A 22,796-nucleotide genomic window follows, 5' to 3' on the forward strand; every position below is an offset into this window, starting at 1 on the left:
ACCTGAAGTAAATGTTACCTCCAATCTTTAAGGCTGGTGTGCCACCTGTTTCTCAACACAGGCTGGTGGTATTGAAACACAGTCAGACATAATGCTGGTTACTGTCAGTGTCACTTTAAAGCAGAGAAATTTCACTTCAGTTTAGAAGATTGATCTGGCTGAGGTGCTTATGATGCTTAAAAGGCTTGATAGTGTTGAGAGAAACTGTTTTCTCTGCTTACGGGGTGATGGGGTCTAAACAAGGGGCCATAACCTTAAAATTAGAGCTAGGCTGTTCAAGGGTAATGTTAGGGAATACATCTTCATAAAAAGGGTAGTAGAAATTTGAAACTCTCTCCCTTAAAAACTGTTGAGGCAGGATCAATTCAAAATTTCAAAACTGAGATTGATAGATTTTTGTTAGTCAAGGGTATTTAGGGATATGGAATGAAGTGAGTCAATGGAGTTGGGATACGGATCACTAATTATCTAATTAAATGGCGGAAAGGGCTCGAGGAGCTGGATGGCCTGCTCTTGTTCCGACGTTCTTAGATGGTCAGTATTTCTACATCATTAAAATGTGAACAGTCATTCAGCAGGCTATCAAAAACAGTTTTAACTTTTGAAAGAGTACTTTCACTTTCAGGACAGTGCCCAGTATTCCTGTTGTGTTGCCACCTCTTCCAGATGATGTCGAACAGTTGAATGGCTATCGACAACTCTTCTTGTAATAACAAGGAGATAGTGCTCAGTGACTTGAACAACAGCTGAAGACTATCAGCGCAGTTAGTTAAGTCAGCAAGCACCGAGGATCTCTGACTGTCATCCATCTGACAAATGTAGCTTTAAACCATATTTATATTTTGGGTATAGGGCAATACAACCAAAAATATCATACCTAGGGTTTAGCTAGCGTTGACAACTCTGGCTAATTCAGTTTCCAGAGATACAACTTCTGAATTTCAAAGACCGGAAAGTTTACTTACAAGGCAAAGAAAGAAAAGACATGAAGTTGAAAACTGAAAATTAAAGTATTCGGTTGCAAATACCACTTTTCACAAACAACTAATAATGATTTGCACCAGAAGATTTTGCATTAGATTAGTGAGTTATATGCTGAAATACATCGAATTGCTTGTATCTGCACCTTTGCATAAATTTTGATATATACTAGAAAGGGTGACAGGTGCACTTTTGTTCACCTATGCTCCAAGTTCAATTATTTAAAAAAATTAGGGACAGCAACAATACCTCTAAATTTCAGAACTTGTCAATCAGTGCTGACACTTCACACTGGAGGTACAGCTATGGCAGTACTTTATCTTCAGTAATTGTCAGCTGGAAGTCAAATTCTATTTTTTATTACTCAAATGCAGTGTGCATAGTGAATAATCGATGGAAAACTCACATCTTACAAAGATGTGCTTCTGGAAGTTTTACTTGCTGACTAACGAAGCATAAATAACAATTCCCGTTCCGTATTTAGAATGTCTCTAAGGAAAAATTCTCAACTGTAATTGCTTCTGCATGCACATTGTAAAGTGAACTGTGATTTTATTTTGCTTAAACTAGTGGCCTTTATTGTTATAAAACACTGTAAGCTGGCCGTATGCCAAGATAAATCTAGCATTATAATCACAAATAATGTGGCTTTTTCCAAAAGCAGTTGCTGAATTGCTTGATAGAATTGAGAAACTGACAGCTTGGAGTCCTCTACGGCTCAATTAAGATTGCTTTACATGCTATTGAAAACCTTGCTGTCTTCCCTGTCTTAATGTCAATTGTTCTTTAGGTCGTCATGTAGGAATAGGGATAAATCTAAATGAAAATGTTTCCTGCAAAATCTATGTACTTGTAAATACAGAAGTTTGAGTTCCAACAGGACTTCCATCAGTGAGAACACACAAACGTCGGAAATAGAAGCAGGTGTAGGCCTTTCAGCCTCTCAAGCCTGCTCCATCATTCAATAAGATCATGGTTGATCTGACTGCCGCCTCAACTCCAATTGCCTTCATGTCCCCCTTTGCTTATCAAACTGTCTAACTCAGCCTTGAGTATCTTCAATGACTTAGCCTCTGCTGCTCTTTGGGGTAGAGAATTCCAAAGTTTAACAACACTCTGAGAGAAAAAATTCCCTCTGAACTCCATCTTAAATGGGAGGACTTTTATTCTGAAACTGCACCACATAGTGCAAATACGGGATGATTCTGCCCTAAGTGCAGTAGCGGGTGGGAAAATAGACGTTATAACCGCCGGCCGCATTGGTGGGTTTTTACGCCGTATCGTCCCATTCCTGGCGCGACCTGCCTCATTAATAATGCATTCCCGGGAAACATGCCGGATCACTGGTGGGGCGGCCTCTGATTCGCCCGTCACACCGTCACCTCAGGCCTTCAGTGATCCAGGCGCCATATTTGAAGGCCGCCCCTGCACAGAGCTAGCACTCTTCAAGGGATAGGAAGCTGCTGGAAAGTCATGGCTGCCAAAAGGAGGAAACATGCTGCCCCCAAATTTAACCAGACCTCCCTCGGGCGCTACTGGATGCAGTGAGGCCCGCCGTGAAGTCCTCTACCCCTGCGCTGGGCAAAGAGGGTCACCAATACAGCATGGGAGGCTGTGGCAGCAGTGGTCAGTGCCAACACCCTGCAAAACAGGAAAACCACCCAGTGCCGAAAGAGGATAAATGATCTCCTCTGGTCTGCCAGGGCAAGTCACTCTTCTCATCACTCTCGACTCACACACTCGCAAACCCATCACACATCCACGGGGATCTCATTCATTGCCAGTCAAGGGACATCACCGTTCATTCTCCCACATGCACCTTCATCTGCCCTACGGATCGTGTCCTCATCCCATCCATGGAACCACCCCCACATGCCAGGCATCCTTCTTATCTAGCCTGGCAGGCACCTGCTTACATCCTCTCCATCTCTATTCATGCAGGACAAGCTGGAACACAGCAAAATGGAGAAGTCACAGATTGCTAGAGGAATGCCCGACATCAAGGTCCTCACAGACTTTGAAAATAGAGTCATCCAGCTGGCCAGCGACGACCTGGACCGTTCCGGTTCTGATGGTGAGGTTGGCGGTGCTCAACCAAGTATGGATCCAGCAGTGTTACATCCATCAGATAACCATGCTTTGAGTCAGCTCCCCTGTTCCACTGTCCCCTACCATGCACTAATTATCTCTCCTTGCTTTTGCAGGTACATCTGGGAGGCAGGCAATGGGGTCAACTAGCCAGGTCCTCAACTCAAGCCCCAAAGACACCTCAGAAGAAGAATCTGATGACACCTCATTGAAGATCAGTCACAGTGCTCAACCACACCCTCCACCAGCGCAGACACACATCTCGATGGGACTGAGTTCGAGAGTAGCCTCAAGGTCACAATCTGGTGAGCACATTGCACTGTCTGATCTACAGCAGCCGGCGGCAGGGACTTCCCAGGTTTACTGCGCTTGGAGGACTGCTGGAGGCCAGAAAACTGCTGAGTCTGTGTCAGATGACGAGCCTGTTGATTCTGTCATACCTCAGTTGCTGGAGCTGCAAAGGCAAGCTCAGGAAGATCAGGAAGGGATTCCTGCTGGGCTCCTCAGGTTGCAAGGCATAATGGAGGTGTCCATCCACGTTCAGTCTTAGGTGATAGCGCTGGCACGCCAACGCACCGAGGTCAACACTGGTAGGATGGCAGCCGTCATGGAGACCTTGGTCCAGGACATTGGTCCTACACTGTTGCGTGGGCCGAACTCCATCGCTGACACCATAGCTGGCCTCCAATACTGTCAGTGTGAGAGGGGTGCAGGGCAGCCAGATCTCCTCCAGCTTCCCTTTCTCCTCAAAGTGCCAGCTGGGGTCCTTGGGTACCCAAAGGGAGGAGGATCAGCAAGTCCCTCCACCCAGGTGATTCCAAGAATGTCCAGCCCTTCTGAATCCCCTCTTCCTGTGACCCCAGCAACTCCAGCTCAACAGGCTGAGGAGGGTGCCACTGCCACACAGCAGGACCCCGAAAGCAGGTCGGGACCCTCCAGGTCTCAGCCCTCCAGAGGATGCCCGCCAAAGTCATCACAGACAGGGCGCAGCAGTTAGCAGGCTGCCTCCGCCTCTGCTGTGGATGTCAGGGGAGCACCAAGACAGGGAGGTTAAGATGATGTAACTCTTTCGAGTTATCAACAGTCACAGATTGTAACTCTTTCGAGTACATTCACAGTTCTTGGTTTCCTGGAGTGGGACATGAACCCACAACCTTCTGATTCAAAGGCGAGGGTGCTATGAACTGAGCCACAGTTGACACCTCAAGAAGATGTAACTCTTTCGAGTTATTAACAGTCACAGATTGTAACTCTTTCGAGTACATTCACAGTTCTTGGTTTCCGGGAGTGGGACATGAACCCACAACCTTCTGATTCAAAGGCGAGGGTGCTATGAACTGAGCCACAGCTGACACCTCAAGAAGATGTAACTCTTTTGAGTCAAAACAATTAACTAAATTAACAATAACAAGGGAGAAATTAAGCACAGCCCCTAATTCAGGTCAGCTGTAAAACCAAGGACAAAGTTTAAAGGAAACTTACAAACATTAAACCAAAATGTGATTAAAGGGGTCAACAAAACACCCCAGTCCCCGCGGTGCCCACCGGGCACGGAAGGCCTCGATGGTGCCGGCAGACACCGCGTGCTCCCTTTCCAGGGACATCCGGCCGTGAACGTAGCCGCCGAAGAGGGACAAACAATCGGGCGGGACTCCCCCGTCGATCGCCCGCTGCCTGGACCTGTTGATGGCCAACTTGGCCAGGCCCAGGAGCAGGTTCACGAGGAGGTCCTCCTCCTTCCCGACCCCCTTCCGCACCGGGTGTCCGTAGATCAGGAGCGTGGGACTGAAGTGCAAACAAAATAGTAACAAAAGATTTTTTAAATAACTAAAAAGGGAGTGCAGCCTAAGACATCCTATATATGCATGGTCCACGGACTCCACAAGACCGCAAAAAGGGCAAGTTAAATCTCATCCAGGGAAACTCTTTCGAGTTATCAACAGCCACAGATTGCATCTCTTTCGAGTACAATCACAGTTCTTGGTTTCCGGGAGTGGGATATGAACCCACAACCCTCTGATTCAAAGGCGAGGGTGCTATGAACTGAGCCACAGCGGACACCTCAAGAAGATGTAGTTGCACAGCCTGGGCACGGGTGTTAATCACTTGTACATAATGTTCACTATTGTAAATAAACTCCCAAGAATGTCTCCTTGTCTGCAGCTCCTTGTAATGATGAGCACTGTTCATGTCACTCAGATGTGAAACCTTGGTTCCTGCACAAGCTAAAGGCAGGTGTCTCAGTCCAGGACCTCTTCCCTGTGCAGTGTGTAACCTTCAGACCAAAGTGATGGTCCGGCTTCACACTCACTGAACATAATAGTGATGCCTGCAGCTCGATGCTGCTTGTCGTCGCTGCCAGAATGTCGTGGGCAGACATCACAGAGCTCCATCATTTTCTCTGTGTGCTCTCAGCACCTTTAAGGTGGGGCTGGCCCCCAACTCTTCAGCATCTGTGACCGGTGATGCTGTGCTTCTGGAGGGGACAGGTGCTGAAGGCTGACGAAGAATCAGGTGCATTTAAAGTTTCAAAGCTGTATCTCCATGACATGACCCTTATCACAGAGTGCAAGCGAACTGCCCTCAGCCAACAGGAGTCAGGCATTCACAAGGGCTATGTGAAAATCTATGGTGTGTCCTCACTGCATGTCGTCATCATCCTCCTGGAATCTGGCAACTCTTATGGCCTCTGCTGTGTCTCCATGGCATAAGCCTGAGCACTGACGGTATGTACGCTGCCATCAGCCACACAGGAGTCAAACGTTCACAGATGCAAGGTGAGGATGTCAGGACTGTCCTCACTGCATCTCGTCATCATCCTCCACAAATCTTGTGGCTATGAGGGCCTCCCGAGCGCGCCTGCCTTGGCTGGATGGTGCAATGGCCTAATCACCAGCATCCTCGCCTTTGAGGACCTCATCACCGTTATCCCCTTCGATGTGCAGGTCTTCCACCTCCTCCTCAGCCAGGTCCTCCCCCAGTTGCAGTGCCAGGTTTTGGTGCGCACAGCAAGTGATGATGATATGCGACCCCCTTGGTGGACTGCATTGCAGTGCTCCACCGGACCTGTCGAGGTATTGTAACCTCATTTTCAATATGCCTATCATTTGCTGCACCAAAGTCCAGGTCTTGGCATGAGCCTCGTTATACTGTCGCTCTGCTGCAGTTTGAGGCCACCACACAGGCGTCATCAGCCATGTCCTCTGTGGATAGTTCTTGTCCCCGAGGAGCCAAACCTGCACCCTCTGTGGACCCTGGAAGATGTCAGAGATCTGAGACCTGCTAAGGATGTAGGAGTCGTGGACGCTCCCTGGGAATCATGCACAGTCCCGTAGGATATGTTTGTGGTGGTCGCACACCAGCTGGACATTCAGCGAGTGTAAGCCGTAGTTGACGTAGTTGACTGCTTGTTGCCACTGAGATCTAAGTGCCACGTAAGTGCAGTCGATGGCACCCTGCACCTGTGGAAAACCTGAGATCTGTGCAAATGCCAGTGCTCATGCTTCCTGGCTTTCCTGATCCTGGCCGAAATGCACAAAGAACCTTTCTTGGTTAGGTCTGAAGGCCCCTTCACGCATGCAGGAGAGTACTGGCCACCACTTGGATGGCCAGTGTGTCGTGCACTCACTGGCTGTCCAAAACCCCACCCAGCTGCGCCATACTCCAATTGACTGATTGGCGGCAGCTTCGGCCATTGGACTGCATGCTGTGCTCTCAGCTCAGGCGCAGGCATTCTCCTAAACCGCACTGCAAGGCTGCACTGTTAGCTTGAACCATGATGGATACTCATCCAAGGCTTAATAAAGACATTGCAAGGTGCAGTGAACGTCTCCACCAGTGATTGTGCCATGGCCACCTTTCGCAAGGAGACTGTACAACTTGCCCAGTTAGCCAATTGCTCTACTGCCCCCTAAAACACACGTTAATTTGCAGTCTGTGCCCAAGTGGTGAAACCTTCTGGGGCATTTGGTGGCACTTTCATGCTTTTGCATTGCTTGAGTGGGCAGAAAAGCTTCAGAGGCCCGACTCCAAGCATCTCAATGGAGCTGCAGCTGAATGGTCTCAGCTGCTGAGAAATGGTCACTTTTGACAAGCTTTTTCAAGTGCGTGGCTGCGTCCCTCGCCACTCCACTCCCCTATCCTCCCGGCATGTGCTTATGTACTTCCTTCAGTCTGTGCTGCCTTGCCCCCTATCTACCCCGCCCTGGTCTGACCCACACCGGAACCCTTGCCCCGGCACTGCACTGAAAGCCAACTGAGAAAAAGCGATTTGCCTGTGCCTCCTATGAATGCACAGCGCCTCTTCCTTGATGTCCTATGGGCAATGTTCGCCAGCACTGTGCAACATTGCGTACATTCACCTCCGATTTCCCCTCGAAGTTCAGGTCACCAGCTGAATGCCTTTTAAAGGCAGTTTTGAAGCATGCCGTTCTGAGGTCATGCCGATATGGGCGGTAAATTTGACGTGTGGGGTTGATTCTGGGGAGCTGGGCTTATAATGAGATGCAAAAATATTGAAATTAGATTCCCGACATGAGGCGACAGGAAATGGGGCCCGCCATTGACAAATGGAGCAGACGATTGCAAACCGGTTTCACGACGGCATAAAACCGATTTTTGGCCTTCTTGCCATATTGTATCCCCCCCTCCCTGCCTGCCATGATGCCCAATGCCAAAGGGGCCAGAAAATTCCAGCCTTTGTTTTAGGTTTCTCCTCGAGGGGAAACATCCTTTGAGCATCAACCCCGCCAAGCCCCCTCAGAATCTGATACCTTTCAAGAGATCACCTCTCTTTTTTCTAAACTCCAATGAGTATAGGCCAAACCTGCTCAACCTTTCCTCATAAACCAACACCTTCATCCCAGGTATCAACCTAGTGAACCTTCTCTGAACTGCCTCCAAAACAAGTATAGCTGCTCTTTAAATAAGACGAAAACTGTACTCAGTATTCTAGGTGTGGTCTTACTAATGCCCTGTACAGTTGTAACAAGACTTCCTTACTTTTATATTCCATCTCAGTTGAAATAAAGGCCAACTTTCCATTTGCCTTCCTAATGACTTGTTGCACCTGCATGCTAATTTTTTTGTGATTCATGTACGAGGGCACCCAGGTCCCTCTGTACTGCCAGCTTTCTGTGCTTTGCCTTTATTTGTGTTAAAGATACTAGTTTCAGACCCAAGTTTCTCACCCTCAAACTGAATGTAAAATTCTCTCATGTTATGGTTAACTCTAGCCCAGAGGGTCTTTTACTGAGAGATCATTAATTAATCCTGTCTCATTGCATTACCATATCTGAAATAGCCTGTTCCCCGGTTGGTTCCAGAATTTACTGTTCCAAGAAACTGTCCTGAATATACTGAACAGGCTGCCTTTGTAAATTTGATTCGTCCATTTGATATGAAGATTAACACCCATGATTATTGTACTGCCATTCTTACAAGATCCATTATTTCTTGATTTATACTTTGTCCTACAGTGTAGCTACTGTTAAGATGAGGGGGTGGGGGGGTGGGGGGGGTGGGGGCTGCTGCTGCTGCTGCTGCTATAAGCTACTCCCACCTGTGACTTCTTTCCTTTCCTATTTCTTATTTCCACCCAAACCGATTCTACAACTCGATCTTCTGTGCTAAGATCCTTTCTTACTACTGTACTGATCTCAACCTTTATTACCAGAACTACCCATCTCCTTTTCCTTTCTTTCTATCCTTTCAAAATGTCAAATTTGAACATTCTATTCCCAATCTTGTTCACCTTGCAACCACAGCTCTGTAATGGTTATATCATATCCATTTATTTCTATTTGTGCCTAGCTGCCACACTCCAGTTTTCATTACCCATATCATTACCCTGCACTACTGCCTTCTCCTTTCTCTTCAACTTTCTAAATTGTCCCTCACCTGAAAGCTCCCCCAACCACCCCCCACAATATTTAGTTTAAAGCCTTCTCTACAGCCTTAGCTGTTCACTTCTCCAGGACATGGGCCTCAACGTAGTTCAAGTGAACTCTGTCCCAACAGAACAGCTCCCTGCCCTACTTTCTCCTTACTGGATATCCCCCAGTTAAAATTCATCCAGTATAATTTATAACTATGACAAAGCACCAAAATAGATCTAGCTAAATTAATGAAAGGCTTCGCTACAATCCAATTAAAGTGCATAATCCTTGTTTGTCCTTCTCAACCTCCTTGTAACATCTGACACACTTGAGTATGGCATCTTCCTCGAATGGTTTTTTCATTATCAGACTCTGCAGAATTGCCCTTGCATAGTTCTAGTCCTACTTAATGAACAAAATCAGTATATCTCTTCTTTCTCTATCTTTCCTCAGTTCTGATCGATGTGAAACGTTATTTCTGTTTCTCTCCTCAGATGCTGCCTGACCTGCTGAGTACTTCCAGCATTTTTTGTTTCTCATTTCAGATTTCCAGCATCTATAGTATTTTGCTTTCGTACCTCCTTTTTTCCCTGCACCATCACCTCCGAAGTCTGCCACGTATCCACTCCAGGCCCCCTTCTCTTCACCTAAACTCTGTCTCTTGATAATTTCATTCAAAGGCACAGGATCAGCTTTCACATGAACACTGGTGATTTGCAGCTCTGCTCCTCCATCCTAATTCAACCTAAGACACTTTCACTTAATTCGACCCAGGATATTTCCACATTTCCAGGCTGTCACGCTGCCTGACTGTCATCAGGTCTTGTAGTTGATACAAGTGCCTTCTGCTGCACTTCAGGAAATCAGAATTAATAAAATCTGCTCCCTTGCCACTAACAGCCACCCCCCTAACCACTTACTTAGGCTATACAAATGTATGTACAACCGGGGCATTATCCTTGATCATGATCCTATCTCCAATATCATTTCCACAACACTGCCCATCTTCACACCTGCCTCAGCCCCCAGCTACTGAAAATATTACCCACATGTGGGTTACGTACAAAATCAATTACTTCAATGTTCTCCTTCCAGTTCTCTCATTATCCCAAACTTAACTTTATCCAAAACACCTCTCCCGACATCCTGTGATGCACGAATTCCTGCTCCTCTAACGCCTCTGGTCAACAGACCTATCACCACCTGCCCCAACACATTCCATTTAAAATCTTTGTCTGCTTCCATGTTCTTCCTCGCACTGCAACCTTCCCCAGTCATACCTTCCCTGCTGTACCCTAGCTTCCATCCTCTAACTTTGGCGTCCTGTTTTTGGCAAAGCTTTCTGTCATCGCATCTGTACTCTTTGGAACTCACTTTCTTTGGCTCTGCCCTCCTTTAAAATCTTCCCAAAAGCCAACTTTTCATCCTAGCTTTAAACCCCCTTCCCCAAGCATTCTCGCCAAGCCTGGCTTGGAGTCTTTTCTCCTTTACATTCCTTTATAAAGGACTTTAAAAAGCTTATACATTAAATGAGCTGTCAAAATGCAGCATATTACTGCTTATTTTGTATAATTCAAATGAAAAGTAACACACTCACCACATGAAGAATCTTGTTTTCAGTTTCATAGACAGTGCAGTCCTGCCAAGAAAAAAAAAGCACATATGTTGTGATGTGAGGTATGATCACTAATCAGTTAAATCCTGGACTCAAAACACAAAAAAAAACCAGAGTTTAATCCAATGCATAGAATTGTTACAGAACAAAATGAGACCATTTGGTCTATTGTATTTATTCCGGCTAGATAGTTCATCACATGACCATGGATTTGAGCAACTTATTTTTTGTTGCTAATGCTATGATCCTTTATATATTTTGGCATCAGTGTTGAGAAATTGTCTTTATTGTTTAATTGAGCAATGTCAATTCCTGAGGCAACCCACAGCAGAAAGAAAATTGCAGACCACTCAGTAGTTGCAGCCATGAAGTACACGATTGTTGACAATTAGACAGTTGCTTAAATCATATTGCTGACACTGAATTTGACTTCACCAGAGGATCAGTTTAGCCCAGATCAACTAAGGGAAACATAAAATCATAATTTTTAGTGGCTCAACCCAAGAGCAGTACTTGCAGCATCAATATTCTGCCCTTTTTATTGGTAAAACATTTAGTGGATTATGGATAAGAGAGGTCAAGGAAAACAAAACAACAGAAGAATAGTTTCATTTTGGAGCTAGCGCTCAACTGAGCTAAGTTTTAAAAAAGCAAAGATATGCTATACCAGCTAACAACTGTGAATAATAATAGTAATTATATAGAGAATCCACAGTGGGGACATATGATTGTTGCAAAGTAAACCAGTGATTGATACAGACTCCATAACCCATGAGTTTCTGAGCGTGTGAGTGAGCAGTGATGGCTTTAATAGTGATTTATTATGTACTAAACACTGGTCCAGTTTACAATCCTCTTTTACAATACAGACAAGGAGCAATTTTATTGAGCATGACATTTCAGTATGTTTTAGTTTGTAGATATTTTCAGCAGGATTTAATTGCACTGATATGGTTAAAAGTTATAGCAAAACACATCGAGACAATATTCTGGCACCTTTCCGGAGTTGCAGTATGGTAAGGTCAAGGCTGAAGCTGTAAAGATATTTGAAGCATTTTCAATACTTGCGCCAGCAATTTTACTGTTTATGTAAGGTTGTGCAATCAGCATAAGTCCGAAAACATAATTAATTATCAGTCTACAGAATTGACGTTCAAGAACTTGTTATGGAATCAGTACAGGACTTATTAGGGATGGGAGAGTTTGACTTCCAAGGGCATACATCACTACCTCTAAAATTAAGATGGCTTAAATAGAAGGTGATACTTGGGAATGATTTCAAGGAAATAATCTGAAGATCTTACTCCCAAAAAGGTAACTGCTGAATCAGCACAATACATCATGAAAAGTCTTGAGAAGGGTGGGTAGGTTTTTCAATCTGTTATACCCTTTGCAAGCGTAGATGTCATCAATCAGAAAGATAGGCCGCTATCTGTTTTCTTGGATTCCCCACCCACTTAGCACCCCATCCAATTTTGTGGTTGGTTTGTGTACTGATGCAGAAAGCTGCTGTCATTTGGTAATTAACTATATTAAAATTAGGCTCTGATGACATTATTTAGATTGGGGGTGGGGAGTCGAATCATGCATTTTCCAATACATGGTGCTCAATCATTGGCTCAACTGTTTAAAATGACCATCTGGCTTGTTAAAGGAAGAAGATTCAAAGTGTAGGGTTTATATTTGTGCTATTTGTGAATCCTATTCTTGTCTTTTTTTGTTTTTGCCCATACCCGCCAATACACTTGTTCCTATTTAATTGGTCAGGAAGTTTTGTACCAATTGTTTTGGCACAGAAAATGCTTATAATGCACCATCTGATTAATACTCAAACAGAGGCCTGATCAGAAAATCAAACCCATTACCTCCTGAAGATGAACTTTTACAATTCTTCCACACTGAAGCAACTCTATGGACAAAGTTTAGCCCATTGTCTCAATTTACATTTAACTCAGCATGAACTCCTCTGCAGACCTTTCAATTCCATGGGTTCTTTCATCCAGTTCATTTTAAGGAGACTGGAAAACCTCCCCTGGATCCAGCATACTTTGAATTTTTTAATGAAAGGTTAATGCTCTATTTTCACAGTTTCTCCAAATTTCTCCTTCAAACACAGTTTCTCCATTTTATAACATGCTTCTGTGATCTGCCAAATAATGTCTCCAATATTTTGCTCAGTTTCTTTATCTCTCCCAAGGGGTTTCTGTATTTTCTCCAGTGCTTCATCAGGTGTCTCAGCTGCGTGGTACTTGCATTCTTTCTGTTATTCTTAATATTCTTTATTTGTAGCCAAGGAGTATAGTTTCCTGTCTGTGATTAGACACTTAGCTGAAGGTCAGTGCTTTTTGATGCTCCATTACCTCTAGTACCTGTTGGCAGTTTATGTACAGTTCTGTGACAATCTGATAAAACCACTGTTGTGGAATACTCTGTCTTGTTCTAGTCATTGAAACAAAACAGCAACATTCAAGATCTGACGGCATTGCATTGAAGGCCAAAAAGACTGATCCTCATTACAGAGCTTTGAGGAAACAGTGGTGAAATTTGGAACTTACAGCTTTGAAAACAGTGTAGACAATGGAAATCCAGAACACTGCTTCATTTTAAACCATGCTAATGGAACCACTGGGCATACATTCAAACTAGCAAAAGAAACATTTAGAACTGTCAGGAAATCCATCCTAACATAAGGTGTGGCCAGTACATGGAATGCATTCTCAAGGACAGTGGAGACTAAAGCTCTGGAATCATTTAAGAAACAGATGAAATGGCTGGGTAATGTAAATTATTTCTGTTTGGATGAGGTAGCATGAGCTGAATGGCTTTCCTCAGGACAGCAACGTCATGACTCATTATGAAGGTGATTTATGAAATGTCCCAACAGAACGGGCAGGCAGATGCTGTTCTGATACAGTAACTTTGAATCACCACTAATGGTTTCAAATCAGCAAAATACATTTAATCCCTAGTTAGTTTTATCCTCTCTCTCTCTCTCTCTCTCTAGTTCTGATGATTTTGTAAACCACTGAAGTTTGACTGTCAGTTTATATTAATAAGCTGACTAAAGTGAATTTTCATAGTATTCAACAGTGAACAATGACTTTGGTGGTTTTTTAAACTGCTCATCAATTGGCTTCCCTCCTCTTTTGAATGGGATATTATTTTCTGAAGTGCAGTTCCAAATACACTGAGCAGCCTTATTCTGTCAGTTATGAACTGCATGTTCATTCTCCACCAGCAAAGCTAGCAGACAGACATGAGCACTGAAAGAAAATCTTCATGCATTACCAACTGCAAAAAGAGGGTAGGAAACACTGAGAGCTTTTGATGTGGAGCTAAGAATGAAGAACCTGACCTGATATTCATCCTCATTAGTTCGCCATTACATACAAAGCACAATATATTAAAGCAGCTGAAATCCTGATAGTCTGAATTTTGAATCTATAATCCAGATTGGAACACTGCAATACTGAAATACTTACCTGAATAATCAGATCAAGACAAGTAAAACCATCCAATTTGCTCAAGGTAGCTGTCATATAGATAATGTTGAATGAAAGGCCCTTTCATGGAGGCTGAGAAAAGCAACAGTGCAGAAACAAACTCTAACTTTGCCCTTGTATGATGGGAATACACAGTGGGAAATTCAAATGTGGGCTACAAATCAGGCATGTTGCTTATTGTGCTGCACATAGAAGTGCTAATATCCCTCAAGCTACCTCCTAATCTCCATTTGTCTACTTGCTGGATTTTAATTGAGGATTCCAGTCACGCTGGAAACAAACAACCTGTCTAGAATGCTAAAGTCACACAAAGTAATACCTGAAAGGAAACTCACATAGTGCCAGATCAAACTTTGGCACTAAGCTGTCCTCAGAGAAATAGAGTTGAAAGATAACTTTGGTTAGAGGAAAATCAGATCTCAGCTGATGGAGAAATGATTCACACAACTGGATTGGATTCCTACTACATTGCATACCTCTGAAAAGTACAGAAGCAGACAGGGTTTATAATGGAATTATTCACAATTTAATTTTGATTCTGTACCAGAGAGCAAGTGCCTAGTAGAGCATTCGGGTTTGTAAGGGTTAATGTGTGGGACTATGTAAATACCACCTCACATAATGACGGGGTAAGGGAGAGGAGGAAGAATGTTCATGACTTTAGCAATGTAACACCTACTCATGGATAGCTGTACATAGTTCAGTTGTATAAAATAAACCAGTTGTTCTTTGAACATATCAACATCAACATTAGCTAGGCTAACCAACATACAAAACCTAGGCTTCTAGAGTCAAGAGAATTAAAATACCTGTATTCACACAGCATTTATGTCACTGAGATGTCTTCATGCGCTATACACAATGAATGTTTATGAAGTGTAATAAGTGTTCTTATATTTCCTTAAATCGATGAACAGCCAACAAGGTCAGAGGGAGAATCTGAGAACTTAAATTTGGTAAATGTATGGCTAAAAATCGGGGTCTAACCAAATCACAGATCCATTTACTGCACCATCATATCTGAAATGATCATGCTCCTGAAGGATACGTGGAAAGGCAGTAACTCAAAAATACTGGACTCCTCAGGGCAGCTTTGTTGACTGGACATCAAAACAAAATATTCAAAAAAAAAGTGGAAAAGCTATAATCAGAATTTGCTGCGGTAAAGTCAATAGAGCTCAAAATCAGCAGACATCAACGTGGCTAAGTAGGATGGGAAACATACAAGGGAGAAGATGGTACTTGAAACTACAGAGAACCTGGTGATGGGAAGGCTACATTAAAATAATTTTAACAATACAAAAAGAACAAACTTCAAATTTCAAAAAAATCTAAAGTAATAAATTGATATTTAAATAATCACAGCTCACAATACATTTTTAAAAATCCTATACAGGAAATGATATGAGGAATTTGCCCAGATGAAGCATCAGAGTTCAAAAAATGAAATGGAAAATGACAGAATTGGTTATTAAAAGGTTTCAAACCATATGTCACCAGGGGTCCAGTTTCCTGTTTGTACACCAATTGAGAATTCTTGGGAACTAACTAACATTTTGCAGCGCATGTGCAATAATGGCCGATTCTATTTTGTGTGCTTCATTGAACTGATGCACTAAGTCCAGAATTCCAAGAATGTTTTAAAAACTAACATTAAAGAGGCAAGTATGCATAAAAAGAAACTTGAGGTCGGCCAATGTTACTGTCATGTATATATTGGTTAAGGAAGTCCTGCTTCACAAACTTTGCATGGAAGATTATCGTTCACTGCATCAGGGAAACATTGTGCGCAAGTGCTGTCTAGGTTTCCCTATTAACAAACTTTCAAGCTTTACAATGAATTTATCCAAATTCAGCATATAGAACCAAAGAGGTTTACAGCACAGTAAGTAATCTGGCATTTACGTAACATTCGCAAATTAGAGATCATCTGATTAATACACTGTGTACCAGGTGTTTTATACAATCCTCCAATCTCCAGAACCCACGTTTTTCAAGCACTCTCTTCAAAGAGATTAACAGTACCTCAGTCCACATACATACGCTTCTTATTGTGCAGTGGTTCATTAAGTGCTGCGCCTTCCACTTATGTGCGAATTTTGATTTAAAGATCACAACAGTGCACCCTGAGAAATGATAATCTGGTCCATGGAAGATATTTTGTGAAGTATTTAGAGCTTCTCACTGTGGCAGATATAAATGCAATTTGTGCAATCTTTCTATTTTCAATTCCATTGCCTTACTCACTCTACCCAGATCTTTCCTTTGCAACAATTCCATTCTTTTTGCAACTTTTATTTTGCAAGTAGGATTTTCCCTGATGCATATAACTGCCCGGTGCTCTTATTCCATAGTAACATTCCTTTCTTTTTACTCTTTAAATAATCCAACTTTTCTCATTTTTGTCTGCATTTCGAATTGTCATCGCAGAGTTCATTTTAACAGGTCATGCACTACAATGCTCGTGCCCTTCTTATGTTTTGAGGGCTGTAATTTCCTACAAAAAATGCTCTGTAACTCTAAGTGCATTAGGAGTTGCAGGGCTGACGGGTAAAATGTGATTTTTCTAGAGTGAAACTGAGCCAGTTTGAACCAAAAGTGCACACCACACAGGTGGATTCATTCATATTCTCACTTATGTGCCATTTAAGGTACCTGCTTGTTGTCTGTGAAGGATCAATGGTGCTAGTACATTGTGATTGGTTGCTACACTAGTGCTTACAAGAAAAATCAATTTCTTAGGAAGTCACACATTTCAGAAACGTGTTCCTGTGAATTTGTGAATGCTTTATGAGTTTCAACAAAACACAGTCAACTAACTCTTATGGAATGAAATCTAAACATAGGAGTGTCAATCCCCACTGGGGCATCACCCACTCCAGTATAACTTGATGAAAAGGAAACACTGATTCAGGAAAGAGAGAACAGGCTCAGCTTTTGAAAGTATGACTCATGTAGCAGACAAAGGCATGCAGGCAAGGTTTTATAATTTACTTTGCAAAAACCCCACAAGGTTCCACAAAAGAAAAGAAATGCATTTCTATAGTGTCTCTCATAGCCTCAGGAGGTCCCAATTAGCTTTACAGCCAATTAAGTACTTTTGAGGTGTAGTTATTGTTGTAGGAAACATGGCAGTCGATTTAGGAACAGCAAAGTCCCACAAACCAAAATGATCAGATATTCTGTGTCGTTATGTTAGTTGAGGGATAAAAATTAGTCATGACATTGGGGAGAATGCCTCTGCTCTTCTTTGAGGTATTGTCTGGAATCTTTTACATCCACCTGAGAGGGCAGACAGAGCCCTGTATTATCTGAAATACAGCACCTGCCTCTATGCAGCATTCCCTCAGTACTGCACTGAAGTGTCAACCTAGATTTTGTGCTCGAGTTTCTGGAATGGGACTTGAAACCATAACCTTCTGATTCAGAGGTGACAGTGCGACCCACTGAGGAATCTTTGTTCAAAGAAATGCTGAAAATGTCAAGGAAAATAGTTCTGGGGGTTATCAATGAAAAAATATTGAAGCCATCAGCATAATGCAAGGCTGGATCTTTAAAAAGCTACATAAGGTTTCAGGGTGGCTTAGCGATACAGAATATGTCAAAAATGGAGATGCTGTTTTTTCACTCATTTTTGGCATGTGGGCATTGCAGGCAGGGCCAGCATTTATTGCCTATCCCTAATTGCCCTTGAGAAGGTTGTGGTGAGCTGCCTTCTCGAACCGCTGCAATCCAGGTGGTGTAGGCACACTCACAGTGCTGTTAGGGAGGGAGTTCCAGGATTTTGACCCAGCTTCACTGAAGGAATGGCAGTATATTTCCAAGTCAGGATGGTAAGTTGCCTGGAGGGGAATTTCCAGGTGATGGTGTTCCAATGTATCTGCTGCCCTTGTCCTTCTAGGTGGTCGTGGGTTTGGAAGGTGCTGTCAAAGGAGCCTTGGCAAGTTTCTGCAGTGCATCTTGTAGATGATACACACTGCTGCCAATGTGCGTTGGTGGTGGAGGGAGTGAATGTTTGTGGAAGGAGTGCCAATCAAGCAGGCTGCTTTGTTCTGGATGGTGTCAGGCTTCTTAAATGTTGTTGGAGCTGCACTCATCCAGACAAGTGGAGAGTACTCCATCACACTCCTGGCTTGTGCCTTGTAGATGGTGGAGAGGCTTATGGGGGTCAGGAGGTGAGTTACTCGCCGCAGGATTCCTAGCCTCTGACCTGCCCTTGTAGCCACAATACTTATACGGCTAGTCCAGTTCAGTTTCTAGTCAATGGTAACCCCCACGATGTTGAGAGTGGGGGATTCAGCGATGGTAATGCCATTGAAGGTCAAAGAGCAATTGTTAGATTCTCTCTTGTTGGAGATGGTCATTGCCTGACACTTGGATGGTGCGAATGTTACTTGCCACTTGTCAGCCCAAGCCTGGATATTGTCCAGGTCTTGCTGCATTTGGACATGGATTCTTCAGTATCGGAGGAGTCGCAAATGATGCTGAACATTGTGCAATCATCAGCGAACATCCCCACGTCTAACCTTATGATGAAAAGGTCATTGATGAAGCAGCTGAAGATGGTTGGGCCGAGGGCACTGCCCTGAGGAACTCCTGCAGTGATGTCCTCGAGCTGAGATGACTGACCTCTAACAACCAGAATCATCTTCCTTTGTGCTAGGTATGACTCCAACCAACAGAGAGTTTTTCCCCTGATTCCCATTGACTTCAGTTTTGCAAGGGCTCCTTGATCAGTCAAATGCAGTCTTGATGTCAAGCGCAATTGCTCTCACCTCACCTCTCGAGTTCAGCTCTTTTGTCCAAGTTTGAACCAAGGCTGTAATGAGATCAGAAGCTGACTGACCCTGGAGGAACCCAAAGTGAACATCAGTGAGCAGGTTATAGCAAAGCAAATGCCGCTTGATAGCACTGTTGATGACCCCTTCCATCACTTTACTCATGACCGAAACTAGACTGATGGAACAGTAATTGGCCGGGTTGGATTTGACCTGCTTTTTGTGTACAGGACATACCTGGGCAATTTTCCACATTGCCGGGTAGATGCCAGTGTTGTAGCTGCACTGGAACAGCTTGACTAGGGGCGCGGCAAGTTCTGGAGCACAAGTCTTCAGTACTATTGCCAGAATATTGTCAGGGTCCATAGCCTTTGCAGTATCCAGTGCCTTCAGCCATTTCTTGATATCACATGGAGTGAATCGAATTGGCTGAAGACTGGCATCTGTGATGTTGGGGAACTCCCGAGGAGGCCAAGATAGATCATCCACACGGTACTTCTCGCTGTTGCGCTGGGCTCCTCCATCATTGAGGGCGGGGATATTTGTGGAGCCTCCTCCTCCAGTGAGTTGTTTAATTGTCCACCACCATTCACGACTGGATGTGGCAGGATTGCAGATCATAGATTTGATCTGATGTCTGTGAAATTGCTTAGTACTGTCTATCACTTGCTGCTTATGCTGTTTGGAACGCAAGTAGTCCTGTGTTGTATCTTCACCAGGTTGACACCTCATTTTTAGGTATGCCTGGTGCTGCTCCTGACTTGTCCTCCTGCACTCTTCATTGAACCAAGGTTGATCCCCCGGCTTGGTGGAAACGGTAGAGTGGGGGATATACCTTGCCATGAGGTTACAGATTGTGGTTGAGTACAATTCTGTATAAGACATTGGTTGTAGCCAACTTGGGGTGCTATACTCAGTACCAGTCGCCATGCCATAGGAAGGTTATTACCATCCTTGAGTGGGTGTAACATTAGACACCAAACATAGTACCAAGTTAAGACCAAATGAAAGCTTCTAAAATTATGAACCAGTGAACTCAGTTAACCTGCTAAATTGATCACAAGGTTTCAAAATCTGGGAGCACAATGTAATAAATAATATAGGAGAGAATAAGTAATTGAACAATTCCAAACAAACACATAAGAAATAGATGATCAGGGAAGGACATTGAAGCAATTATTGGCAATCAGTTCAAGAGATGAGAGTTGTCAGACTAGAGAAATAATAAAGCAATGTGAGATCAGGCGTCATCTTTAAGTTATGAGAATAGGATCAGCTTTGGAAGCTGATTATTTAGCATGCGGATGCAGTGTTCAGAGCAGTGGAACTGATTTTGCAAGACTGTGGATGCGATGCTGGAAGAATTGGTTTCAGTGAGGATGCTGGAGTTTGCTCACTTGTCTTCCCACTTGACGTTTTGTATCCTGTGGAGCCAACAATGGTGGAAATTCTTCAGGGCTTGGAGGTGCCTTTTGTCGGTGACCCAAGTCTCACTGCCACATAGAACTGTGTTGACAACAACAGCATTGTAGACTGAAGCCTTTGTCCTGTTATGGAGATCTTTGTTCTCTAAGTCCCGATTGTGCAATTTTTGGAAGTCTGCGCTGGCACAGTTGATTCTGTGCTGGATCTCCTCTGCAATGTGACCTTTTGAGAAAGTTAGCTGCTGAGATATGGGAAGTGTTCAATTACTTCTCAAGTCTCCTCATCAATAACAATAGCTGGGGGTGTAGGTGTGTGTCTGGGGGAGGGATGGTGGAGGATATTGGTCTTGCTGATGTTGATTGAGAGACCAACCCTTTTGTATGTGGAGTTGAAGAGTTTGAGGATAGTCTGAATGTCGCTTAGTGTGGGCCACAACTACACAGACAGTTCTTGACGTTTTGTAAGTCATGAATATGCTGGAGGGTCAGCAAATGGAAGGAAAGAGAAAACATTTTAAGGACACTTTGAAAGCCTCAGTGAAGAGGGGACAAATTGACTCAATGCATGGGAGGAACTTGCCACAAACCATACCATGTTATAGTGCCTCACCCAACAAGCCGCAACACAGTGAGAAAATGAACGTATAAACTGGGCTGCGGAAAAGCATCAAAAGCAGAAGGAAAGAGAGCAGAAACCTGGTTTGAGAACAACCCTCCTCAGGGCAACTCTTGTCCTGTCTGCCCGAAGACCTGTGACTCCAGGATTGGTCAGCTGAGTCACCCGAGGACAGACAAATCATGAAGCCTGGCAGACGGCATTCTCGTTTTGAGGGACTGACAAATAATATAACAGTAATATGGTAAGAAGGCAGGAGACTCAGCTTGAAATCAAACAGGGAAGGTTTATTGAGATAAATGGTATTTTCTTGTTCCTAAAATGTCATGAAAATCAATTTAAATAATTTGAATTATTCTGCAGAATGTCTGGTTAAAAACAAGGAGCTACCAAGCTACACTGAATAGATGGGAAAGGAATCTTTGTGCTCACACATCACTGCACAATTCCTCTCAGCTTGAAGAGAAATATGACTTGAGGACTCTGCTAAATGTAGGCCCTTATATACAGGTATAGAGGGTGTTCAATCATGTTAAGCTCACAAGGAAATTGTGTGAAGTATTCCATTCTCTTTGTAAGATAGTGTGTAAAACAACAGGGTGACTGCTTGGAGTAAATAAACAGCATTATATGTTAGTATGGGGAGCTAAAGGGAAAGGAGAAACAGGCCCTGATATTCATCATGGCAAAATTTCAGATCAGGGTTGGAGGAGTAATGGCTGGGAAACCTGGGGGCAGATTTCCCCAAATGGGATGGAATTTTATCTCCACATCATACTTAGTTATTTCTTAAAAAGATTTCCTGCATGGAAGCCAGCTTGGTCGACAGGCTTGGTTGTCTGTCGGGCAGAGAAGCCTCCAGAGTAGGCCATAGCCACAGATTGAGTGAGTTTGCTGGTCATTGGGGGTAGAAATTGCAGGGTGGGAGGTGGGTGCAGCAAAGTTGAGTGGATGGTGGATAATTACTTGGGGTGGGGAGGTGTTGGTTGGATTAGAGGTCGGGAGGTGGAGGTGGAGTTCAGGGTCAGAGGGAGTGCAGGATCAGCAATCATGGCAGGGTTGGGGAGCTGATGGCGGGGGCAGATCGCTTGCAGGGGGTGGGGTAGATTACATGTTAGCTTGCTGAGCTTGGAGGAAATACTACTGGTCCTAATGGCCAAAAAGCAGTGCTCTTATAGATGCGGACCTTTTCACTTCGTTTTATTAGTCAGGCTTCCTGAGGCCCAGGAACCTGGCGAGCTGGGAATAAAATTGGAAATCCTGTAAAAGTGGAAGCACCAGCCTCCTTTAAAAATTTCAATGACCAATCCACCTCCTGAGAATGAAGTGGTTGTCTACTCCTTGTCCCACCTCCATTAAAACGGAAAAATGGGCAGGTTTGAGGTGTATTAGGTACCAGTTTCATATTTTTAGCAATGTCGCATGAGCAGGGACAGGTTATTAATGAAAAATTAAAGCTTTTATTTCATTTTTATTTGCTATTTGCTTTAACTTCATCCCACCCATGGATGAGGTTTCCAAAAGAAAGCAAAGGCCGCTTGGCCTTTTCACCTGCCCGCCAAACATTAGCTTGGACGGACAGTGAAAAACTTAATTTAATTGATTACTTCATGGCTTTAACAGGCCTTTTAATTGTCGGCGGGCACACTACTGGCTCTGGTGCGCACCCGCCAAACGAACTATTGCGCAACTGCGCGTTGACGTCGGCACACTCGGCCAACATCAACACATGTCATTTCACGCTCAAGAAGGTCAGGCATGCGCCCACCCGCCAAGTGAAAAGTTCTGCCCATCGTGTAGAACCGGACAGAACTGCTTTAAATCAGGTTCAGACAAAGGGATAGCACATAGCGCAAGGTTTCATAGAGTTATAGGATGATGTAGTGGAGAAGGTCATTTTGCCTATTGTGCCTGT

At 43.8% G+C, this 22,796-nt stretch overlaps 1 protein-coding gene across 1 annotated transcript in view; it reads right to left on the minus strand.

Annotated features, from left to right (window-relative positions):
- The window catches only part of cnksr2a (connector enhancer of kinase suppressor of Ras 2a), a 579,431-nt gene that overhangs the window by 353,995 nt on the left and 202,640 nt on the right, over positions 1–22,796 (minus strand). The window contains exon 5 of the mRNA XM_078559925.1: positions 10,543–10,584. Coding sequence (XP_078416051.1) covers positions 10,543–10,584 — 42 coding nt within the window. The remainder of the gene's footprint in view (positions 1–10,542; positions 10,585–22,796) is intronic.

Source organism: Cetorhinus maximus, chromosome 16 (assembly GCF_964194155.1).
Source record: "Cetorhinus maximus chromosome 16, sCetMax3.hap1.1, whole genome shotgun sequence".
Lineage (NCBI taxonomy): Eukaryota > Metazoa > Chordata > Chondrichthyes > Lamniformes > Cetorhinidae > Cetorhinus > Cetorhinus maximus.